The sequence below is a fragment of the Galeopterus variegatus genome, unplaced genomic scaffold (genome assembly GCF_000696425.1).
Source record: "Galeopterus variegatus unplaced genomic scaffold, G_variegatus-3.0.2 Scaffold1590, whole genome shotgun sequence".
NCBI lineage: Eukaryota > Metazoa > Chordata > Mammalia > Dermoptera > Cynocephalidae > Galeopterus > Galeopterus variegatus.
Window position 1 is genome coordinate 360,228 of NW_007727701.1, and position 11,308 is coordinate 371,535.

The 11,308-nt window shown below is 34.3% G+C and overlaps 1 protein-coding gene and 1 non-coding gene across 2 annotated transcripts in view; one reads left to right on the forward strand and one right to left on the reverse strand.

The window, feature by feature from the left end:
* Nucleotides 1-1,877: 1,877 nt before the first annotated feature.
* The window catches only part of LOC103594617 (SWI/SNF-related matrix-associated actin-dependent regulator of chromatin subfamily A containing DEAD/H box 1-like), a 15,371-nt gene continuing 5,940 nt past the window's right edge, over nt 1,878-11,308 (reverse strand). The window contains exons 7-10 of the mRNA XM_008577857.1: nt 10,075-10,193; nt 9,210-9,392; nt 7,888-7,997; nt 1,878-3,223 (exon numbers count right to left, since the gene is read on the reverse strand). Of these exons, the coding sequence (XP_008576079.1) occupies nt 3,162-3,223; nt 7,888-7,997; nt 9,210-9,392; nt 10,075-10,193 (474 nt within the window). The 3' untranslated portion in view covers nt 1,878-3,161. The remainder of the gene's footprint in view (nt 3,224-7,887; nt 7,998-9,209; nt 9,393-10,074; nt 10,194-11,308) is intronic.
* TRNAI-GAU lies at nt 8,245-8,318 on the forward strand. Its single transcript has one exon. It is a non-coding gene; the product is annotated as a tRNA-Ile (tRNA).

The window sequence follows — 11,308 nt, forward strand, 5'->3', positions numbered from 1 at the left end:
GAAGAGGAAAGAGAACACTGAGTTGAGAAGCCAAAAAATGGGGGGGGGGGGGGGGGAGGGAAGGAAAAAAAAGCCCAGCTAGGTATGATCTTATTTAAGGTGCTTTCCTCCCAACAATTTTCTATGAAATTGGAAAAAGATGTTAAATACTTCATAAATTATTAAAGATTACACAGAAGAACAAAGCATATTTCTCAAATACCTTGATTCTCTGAATCAAATTTCCTTGTCATTAGTGGCTGTTAATAAATGGTAAGTGAGGGCCGGCCCTGTGGTGCACTCGGGAGAGTGCAGCGCTTGGGTGCGCGGTGGTGCTCCTGCCGCGGGTTCGGATCCTATATAGGCATGGCCAGTACGCTCCCTGGCTGAGTGTGGTGTGGCCGGTCACAAAAAAAAAGACAAAAAAAATGGTAAGTGAACCTCATTACAGAACACTCACCATGTAATCAAGGCAGTCTAAAGAAAAAAAATTATCTTTAACAAAAGAAATTCAAATAATACTCCAGATGATAAAGGTCATAACTTTTCTTCCCTCTTATGCATGGCCATTTTCCTTTTTAATATTGACAAGTTTAATGAAAACAGAATTTAGTAAAAGTGATGAATACAATGCTTATACAAAATTATGAAAATTCAAGATAAGATAATTAGTCCTATGAGTTTACACAAATCATAATTCAAGTGTAAAATGCAACCACAGCAGGTTCATAAGGAAATATTTGGCATCATTGTAACCTTTAGGTCATCTTTTTGCACTGAAGGACAACACATTCCATTTATCTCTCCCTGTACCCAAATTAAATGCCTCCTTCCTTACAGAGAAAGACAGCAGAGGTGGGAGAGGGTAAATCAGAGCAGAGATTGAACTGCATGTAATATTTACAATCAGAAAAAAATAACACACATTTCGGGAAGAAGAGTTAAAAATCGATATCTTAATTTTATGAATTGCTTAAGTGACATGCTTAAGGTCACACAAATGGTCACCAAATTTCTTGATACCCCTATCTCTCCACTGTGCAATAACACCGAACTGTTAGGAAAAATATCAACGTTTTAATATAAAAATCTACTGGCATAAAGTTAAAGTTATGGGGTTGCAAATAGTTATGAAAACACATAAAGCATATCTTCTATACCTGTATAACTTGCATTAAAAAAAAATGGTTGCAGTTGGTCAAGATATTACTCCAACAACTGTGGCCTCATCTACTTTTTACTGATCATGGATTATGATGTTAACTGAATCAGCCCAATGAAGGGACTAATGAAAATACACCCTGAGCAATAAATTCCAATTTACTGACAGACAATATTAAAGTATGTAAGATGATATCACTTGTGCTCAATATTACGTATTTTTAAAGGTACAGGGAGGGAGGGTTAGAAACTATTAAAAAGGGTGTGTAAAATAGGATCACAGATATTTTTATTAAGCCCAAGACTTAAAAGTAGTACATGGAGAACCCAACTACATTTCATTAGAAATAAAAATAGGTATAACAACAACAACAAAAGAAACAGCCTATCATTGAAGATACATTAGTACAGAAAAGTTACGAGAAATCCATTATGAGTTTTTAAAAGGTAATATTCTCAACAATTTGATTAAGTGATTTGGGTACTGTGATGCAAGAGGAGGTAGTATTAACATTTGCAGATTCCGTTTACCCCTGTAACACTAAAATATATTCAATATGTTCAACATACTTTCAAAATTGGGTAAGTCTACTGGGTCATGAGATTTCAGAGTCTTTAATATTTAAAGAATCTCCATAAGAGCTTTATTCACCTTCTAAATCCAGAGCGTTATAATACCTAGCATCTTAGCAAGTTAGGATGCCATGAAAAGTATGATCTCCAAAAATTAACAAATCTTTGATTTATAAATAAGTTTATTTATAAGGATATTTACATAATAAAAACAAAACACATAAAACTCACAAGTTATACAAAGAAACTGATGTGTAATAAAAACAGCAATATAGACTGACAGGCAAAAAATTAAAGAAAGACTTAATAAAGAGTTCAATATCAAATAGACAACTTTACTTCTTCTAAATTTCACTTGTCACCCACACTGAATTGGAATTGAACAATGGCTCTCTATTCAGGAGGTCCTGTACTGGAAATTCTGGAAACTGGTAATTATATAAGAGCTTAAAGTTAATGACCTATTTCCATGCAGTACCTAATGCTGCCTTAATATGAAGTCACATTTGACCTGCTTTGAAGTGAATCGCTTTAAGTTAATCTGTTCTGCCAGGCTAGAAAAATGTCACCAACATTTTGCTGATGCTGAAGACATGGCAGGAATAAACTACTATTTAGAGAGGAAGAGAACTGGAGCAGAAGTGACTGGGCAACAGTTTTAAGAGAAGCAAAAGCCTGGAAAGGGAAATCATTGAAAACATGCACAAGAATAGATAGAGTAATAAGCACTATTAGTGCGGTTGGGAAGTGAACAGAAGGAATTAATCCATGGAGCAAGACATGGGCTTCTTTAGTTACTACTCACTGGAAAACAACTTAGTGCCTAGCCAAAGAAACTTGTTTTAACACAAGTCCGTGCGAGGACCTGGGGGATGTTAGCACATGGAATGCCACCTTTAAATCCAGGATGAGTTCTTGCTGACACTGGTGAACATCTGCTTCAAATAGCAATAAAACCAAAGCCACACACTCTATACAGCTGCATTCTTTAAACTAATATAAAAAAGAACTTCAAATGGGACAAGCAAAAACAAGACATAAGCATTGTCAAATAAGGCACATGTAAAAATCTACACACATTATCCAGTGAAAGACAATATATATATATTTGGAGGTAGAAATAATTACAAAAATACTGACATTTCTAAAGCGTTAGCATATTTGTTACAAACAATCACCAACTAATCCCCGTTCATAAAACTGCTTTGTAAAATGATTATTCAACATCTTCAGGACTACATATTTGTGGCTTTTTTTGAAATTTCACGTATGAGTTATCTGGAGAATTCAGTTAGTGGCAAAAAAGTTGTCCATATTATGAGAAATGCAATATGGAAATTATAAAAAGATATAAATGTTCATAAACCCCATGGTCATCATAATGTAAATGTCCTTGAGTGCACCAAGTTGATTATTTCCTCATCACTTAGGAATTCACAATCCTTATTTCACAGGCCCATTGACGTTTTTAGTAATGTGGCTATATCTGCTGGCATACTCCCTTCATCACCTGCAGGTCAAAAAATGGCATTAAAAACTTTATAAAAATATTTTGTCTTATAAAATATATTCTCTCTCAATTTTTTCTTTCTTTGGTGAAATCCTATTCATCTTTCAAGTGCCAGTTTGCTTCAGTGTCACCCCCTGTTAAAAACGTTCCCTAACCCTTTCATATAATAGGGTTATTAATATCCTCTGTATTCTTGTTCATATTGTGTTTCTGCCTTTATACAGATACATATAAAAATACATAGATATTGATACTTTTGGAACATATCTAATTCATACAGCACATGGTACTTCTCACATTTGTTAAATAATAAAGATAAAAAATCACTGATTTAGACCCATTTACACACACAGAATTCTGAGTACAGCATACCAGCTAAGGATTAAATTAGCCAATGTAAATTACTTTTTATGTATCCAAAGTTTACCCCATATTTTAATTAAAGGGGTCCGAGTATCTAAACATTTAAAAAATATTATTCAGGATTTTCTAAGACTTGAAAACACCTTTGTGTCACGGAGGCATGGAATCTTGCCATCCCTAATTAATTCAATTAAGTACTAAGAATATTTTTAGATAAATTTATTTATTAATTTACTAGTTTTTGACAATGGCACAGCTGGCATTTCACAAATATTTGCAGACCTGTTGCACATTTGCAGCTATGAATAATTTTATAAATTAGATGTGGCTAAAATGCAGCAAAACCAATTACTTTTCTCTCTCTCTTCCTCTGTCATAAACACACTTGTTATAATCTAAAACTATAAGAGTACTTTTACCTACTCTTCTCTTTTCTGAGAAAGACAGAAATATGCACAGGAACAAAAATATTGCATAAACTCTTAGGGAGTTCACTAATACCCTTGCTTCCAAGTTCATATGTATAATTGAAAATAGCCCATAAAACACAAGTTGACACTTGTCCTAAATTAACTGATACCATGCGAGGAGGAATGAAGGGAGAAAAGAAAAGAAGGAAAAGAGTAAAGAGACTCTTCTAAATTTAAATGCACTAAAGATATAATACAGTATAATAAAATGCCATGTATGAACTTTGATTGGATCCTGGTTTTAAAAAATAAGCTGTAAAAAACATTAAAAGGATAATTATGAGCAATTTGGATATGGACAATATATGATTAATATCTGAAAATTATTGTTAATTTTCTTGGATGCAATAATGGTATTGTGGCAATTTAGAGGAATATGGTAATACTGAGAAGGAATTGCCATGTTAACAACTAACTTTGTAATGGTTCGATGGGGAAAAAAGTCAATGAAGCAAACACTGAAAATGTCACAACTGTTAAAACATTGTGCTTTCATCCATACGATGCTTTCAATGTTTTTGTTTAAAAATTTCTGTAACAAAAACGTTTAAAAAGGTAGAAAACCTATTAATATAATTAATCACATTAAAGGAGATTAAAAAAAACAAAACGAAACTGATAGATTTTGAACATAACCAGTGCCATTTTAGGCAAGGCCAAGCACAAAATGGCCACCAGCCCCCGCCTCCTTTTCCTTAAGAGAAGCCTTGTGACTTCTGTGAAGTAGAAACCCTTTTGGCTTCCGCATAGGAGCAATTTTCCACCTCAGTTGCATCAGCCAGGTGGAGCTTCTGCACTAGCATAATGCTCCTTCTTTAATTGCATCAGCCAGCCCTGACACCCTACAGCTTATATAAGCTCTCCCACCCTGATGCCTGGTGCTGCTCTCCACTTTGAGGGCAGCCCCAGCTGCTGCTCTCCATTTTTAGGGCAGCCTGGCAGACTTTTTCCTTTAATAAAGCTTGATCGGTACCTGGTGTTTCGGCCCACTTTTCTTTCAAAAACAAACACCCCCAAAACACAATCTGTATTTTAAAGCAGTGGTGCTCTGATTTTAGCCTGTATCAGAATCACCTGGAAGGTTTGTTAAACCACAGATTATTGAGTCTCATCCCCAGTTTCTGACTGAGTAGGTACAGAATGGGGTTTGGGAATCTGCATTTCAAATTTGTAATTTGGTGATTTCCCAGGTGATGCTGCTCCTGTTGCTTGTCCAGGGACTGCACTTTGAGAATCACTAAGGCAAGCTCTAAAAACACAAAAATATGATAAGAATAATTGTGAGGAATCATGGTCTTTTTCTAACCTTTCATAGTTTCATGGAAGAGGGAGCACACAGACTGTGAACATAAGTCACACACACACTCAATTATAAATATATCTTTTGTTTACAGAGGAAAAAGATCTCACTGTGAGAGATGGAAGGAAAGGCATACATGTACTCTCATCAGTTCAGTGTCAAAATTATTTAAATGAAAACAGGGTACTGCTGAGGGCAATTTATAGTTAGAGAGTAAATAAAAGACATCATTGTAACCTTAGTTTACCAGATAAAACACACACTGAGAAAACCTGATATAAAAATAGCTTTAACAAGACAAAGGAGGAAAACTTCCTACAGAAGAGAAGGGGGGTGAGGAAAATTCTTTCTAACTAAACATTTCAAAGCTAATGGCCTGAGAGTATAGCTGAAATAAGTTGCTATTTTAACCAAGCATTTGAGGTGAAAACAACAGGCAAATTTTTAGACTGTCCAAATTTATATGAATACACATAATTTTACATCAGTTATGATCAAAAATGATTGAACATACACATCACCTCTGCTGTCACCAAAATACCATTAAAATACTATGGGGAAAAAAGTGGAGGGGGAAGGGCTGGCAGGGAGAAGGTGTTAAACAAAAGAGAAAGAACAGGAGAAAAAGACAAGAGCAGACAGAGAGCTGTCAAAAAATTTGGAAGAGAAAATAGCAGAACAAAGCAAAAACTTAAGTATCTGCAGGTAAGAAATGCAAGGCTACTTCGTACCCAGAATCCCTAACCCTCACCCCCAAAGCTAAGGAAATGGGGGTTATAGGAAACATAGGAAGCTAGAAACAGGTGAAGAGGTAGGACACCTAAAGCTTGCTCAACAGACCCAGCCATTTACCCTAGATGTACAAAATTGAAGGTTTTACTCTGGAGAATTTGAATCTCAGGAACTCTGGACTTGGGATGGTAGAGAAGAGTGAGGCTGTACTGAAAACAAAAAAATTAACTGCTGAATATGAGAACAACCCTACTTCCCTCTACTTCCCATCAGATCTGAGAATATAGTCAGCTGGCTCATACCACTTCTCCCCACCATTCTCACTGTACAAGAGATTGGAGAATATCCCTCTGGGGAAATGAATTAGCCCATGAAAAAAAACCTATAGTTAAAGACAGTTGGGAGTCCCTGAGTAATTAAGTATCTTAATTCTGTTTAGAAACTTAGTTAGGATAAAATCTATATATCTGGATATTCACTAGTCTTGCTAAAAGACAACTTAATTGCTCTACTAAATTCTAAACACTGCCCTAACAAAATAATCAGGAAAAAATACTGCCTAAGTGGAATCTGTCTTATGCATTCCCTCTATTGTATTTGTTCGATAATCTGATACTGGCAAGTTGCCACACCCACACAAAGCCTAATTAGTAATTGCTGTTAATTGTTTAAGCTATAATCATCCTACTTATCCTCACCCTTAAATGTTTAACTCATTCGTTTCTATTCAAACTTTCTCTAATGCTCACCTCCCCAATATCCCATGGCACCCTGAAACAAATGCTATACAAGAAGGACAAATATTAATTTGATCACACATATCACTGTCTGAAGACAGATTAAAATGTACTGATCCCTATACAGTACAGAGTGCCTAAAAAAATACTGGGACATAATAAATATCCAATGGAATTCTGCTGAATTGAAATAAACCATTATCAATATTAAGAATATCCATATATATTAGAATAATGAAAAAATTGCTTATTTCCAATTAAATTTAATATTAAATAAGAAAAGCAAGGTGTAGATGAGTGCATGCTAATTTGTGTAAAAATGGAGAAAGATTACATATACTTATTTATTTCTACATGCACAAAATAACTAGTCACATGCAAAAAACAAAAGGCTAATGTGTTACATCTATGGCGAAGCTGGGTGATGAGGTGGGAAGGAGACTCTTAGTTGCCAAGAAAACTACAAACTTTGTAAACATACTATCTTTTTGAAAATATATACATAAATAAAAATTTAAAACTTATAAAACTTTAAAAATTATTCCTTTCAACAGGGTGAAGTGGAGAGGAGTCATTTATTTGAGGGTTCTTTCTAGGGTCTAATTGCTTAATCTGAAAAGTTGAAATTATTAAGTTTTCCTCAAAATGAACTTTTTTTTTGCATTCTAGTGCAGTACATATTTACTAGTCAAAATGAAATTAATGTAAATATTAGCACTCTTAATAAAGTTAATTATGCCACAAAATACAGCATGCCACATATCACAAAATTGTGGGTGAAATTATAGATACAAACTTATTTTCTGAAATGTTCTTATCAGAAATAAGATGAGGGATGGAAGACACAGAATTTTCCAAAATCAAAGTGTTTATATAAATTCTGGCAAAATGAATCTTTGTTACTGTAGTACTTTTGACATAAGTGTGCTTACCTTCAACTATGTCTTCCCTAAACTGTGCGCTAGTTAAGGACTCAGACCATCTTTGTTATCTCCTGGCAATGGCTAATTTGATGCCTATCACATAAGTGAATATTGAAGTTTCTGTTTACAAACAGCTTACCTTCATCTACTGTAGTCATATCTTGTTCTAGTTTCAATTTCTGTTGGTTAATTTTTAGCATGGATTCTTCAATCGTCCCTTGGCTTATTAATTTTATAACTAGTACTTCTCTAAAAAAATACAAGATATGCCCGTAAGTTACTAAACATAAAGTTATTTGGATACATGTGAATGATATTTAGAGTTAAAAAAAAATAATTTGAAAATTATGACAAACATTTCCGTAAAATCTAAATTCTTCTTTTATTCAAACTACTCGAGACCGACATTTTCTAAGCATTTAACTCTCAGACATCTTTTCCTATTCATCCACGAAAAGAAAGATATTTGTACTGTAAAAATTAGTGATAAGGGTCTGGCTGGTTAGCTCAGTTGGTTAGAGCGTGGTGCTGATAACACCACGGTCCAGGATTCGATCCCTGTACTGGCCAGAAACAAAAAAACCCAAACCAAACCAACCAACCAAACAAAAATCTGCTGGCCAGTTAGTTCAGTTGGTTAGAGCATGGTACTTATAGCACCAAAGTCTGGGGTTTGATCCCTGTATCAGCCAGCAGGGGGAAAAAAATTAGTGATAAAACTGTATCACAACCAACAGTTTTGTGTACAGATTGAAATCACAATTTCAAAAGAAACATGCTTTGATTATCAGGTTCTAAGAAATGATTCTGTAAAGGACAAAGCTCCACAATTAATATCTTGAACAAATACTGATAAATATTTGGCCCCAGAATGAATATATCAATGTCATTTGGAAAAATAAAATGATCCACAAAAGACATTGACTGCTGTTTACATATGAAAGTAGAGTTGAATTAACCTTCACTTAAAATAATCTACAACTCAATCTATTTCCTAAAGAATAACAAAGTAGCAATAGTAGTACAATACCAAGTCTGTCTGGCCCTTAAACAGCCTAACAAGCAACTCTTTCCAATTACTAAATCTTTTCTTCAGGAATTGCAGAACTATTCAGGGTGAGAGTGGGAGGGTACTTTAATTCTAGAAAATGGATAGGTTATGTAATGGAGTTCATAGTCCACACTGCTGATATAAAATACATTAGCAGGGCTGGCCAGTTAGCTCTGCTGGTTAGAGCGCAGTGTTAATAACACCAAGGTCAAGGGTTTGGATCCCTGTATTGGCGAGCAGCCAAAAAAAAAAAAAAAAAAAAAAAAAAGAAAAGATAACATACATCATCAGGCACATTTTGCTGAAAAATATAAAAACCAAGATATGATATCCAAGATACTATATTCTAATAATCTATACAAATTAAACTGGTGTTTGATTAAAAACAATTTTCAACTGAAAACACTTACTTAGTCTGGCCTACTCTATGACATCTATCTTCTGCTTGTTTGTCATTATAAGGATTGCAGTCAATATCATGAAGTATAACAACATTTGCTGAAGTCAGATTTATTCCTAATCCACCAGCTTTTGTTGACAGCAGAAACACAAAGATATCCATATCTGTATTAAACTCATCAATTAGATGAATCCTATAAGATAAATATATTAAGATAAATCTCACTGAAAGGTGCGTAATGTAATTAAAACAGACAACAATCACATCACATGGATAAGAAACCTGAAGACGAAAATACATTCTGGCATATGGCTTTTCAATCTTTAATGTTCTCAGATTATGTAACTGATGAACCAAGGATTTCAAGATCAAATTGTATCAGTATATATACTTTTTTAACATGATTTTTACCCTTACTCTAATGCAGGGGAAAAGAAATCACTCTGGCTGATTAAAAAAAAAAAAAAATCAAAATACAGAATGCAATTTAAATACACTAGAAAAAAACATTCCCTGTTTTTAAAGTCAATCTTTTTAATTTTTAGGAATTAAAAAAAAAATTTACTTAACTACCCTTAAAATATAAAAAGCCTAAGATTTTCAAATAATCTTGAATAAAGGTAAGGTACTTTAGACTTTGATATTTAAAGGGAAAAACCTTAAAAAGTATATAGTAGCTGTTTCAAAATATATTTGTATGCAATTCAGACAGAATTAAAAAGAAAACTTCTCTCACTTTAAGGTAATGATTTGAAGTAACCAAACAATAAGACTCAAAGGAACAAAATTCTACCAAATGCTCTAGACATTTAAAATTCTAACAGATAATAAATAATAAATGAGTGATGTTCTAAAACTAAAGTAAGTATACCAACCTTTCAGAAATCTGAGTCTTTCCATCTAATCTGAGGTACCTATGCTGATGATGTTTTAAGAGAATCTCTAAAATATCCAGCATCATGGTAAATTGGCTAAATAATACAACTCTATCACCCTGTGAAAATACACACATGGATTAGAAACAGAAAATTAAAATTATTATACTTCATAGAGCCTTGTTAGGTCTGAACAATTAGGAGTATTACCCATTATCATGTTGACAAGTTTGCAGAAAACTCCCTATGATACAAGTATCTACTGACCAATTGCTTCTTTAAAAAAAACAAGTGATGATATCTAAGATAAATTTCTTGTTTTAGGCCAATTAGCTCAGTTGTAGCACTAAGTTCAGTTAGCTTAGTGTGACAAGGTTATTACACCACCTTGTAACAACTAATGTAGGATTCAGATCCCCATACTGGCCAGATGCCAAAAACAAAACAAAACACAACACAACACAACAAAAAAAGGAACACCAAATTTCTTGTTTTAGCTTATATATGAATAAATTACCTTAACTTCAGAAATAAAATTTAACTCTCAGTTTTGATTCAACGACAATTAAATTATCTCCTTTTCATAACAGAAAAATTTCAGCAAATGTGAATAGCTGCATAAGTACTATCTGGATTATGATCTCACAAATTTAAGCTATTTCACATAGACTGTAATATTATGTATATAACTACTTAACAAACTGTATCTTCAAAATACTAATTTTGAAAAAAAATACTAATTTTGAGGCAGTCATACAGATTATCACCTATAAAGTAATGGCAATTAAGATTGGTTTTTAAAATCATCAACACAGACACAGTTTACTAACTTCTATTGTTCTAAGGTTCCACAGAGGAAAACAAGTAAGCAGGAAGAAACATGCCTAAGTAATGTTTAGAACACTAGATTGTAGAAGACTGTAGAACAGACACAGGCTGAAGCTTCAAGAACGTTAACTCATGACAGAACTGCTTTAAGAAGTCTAACTAGGGCCGGCCGGTGGCGCACTGGATAGTGTGCCGCTTGGGAAGCGCGGCGGCGCTCCCGCCCGAGGGTTCGGATCCCACATACGGACCGGTTCCCGCTCACTGGCTGAGCGAGGCGCGGGAGCAACACCGAGGGTTGCAATCCCGTTGCCGGTCCCCGGTCCGGTACGGGGGCAACACTGAGGGTTGCGATCCGTTGCCGGACACGGAAAAAGACAAAAAAAAAAAAAAAAAAAAAAAAAAGAAA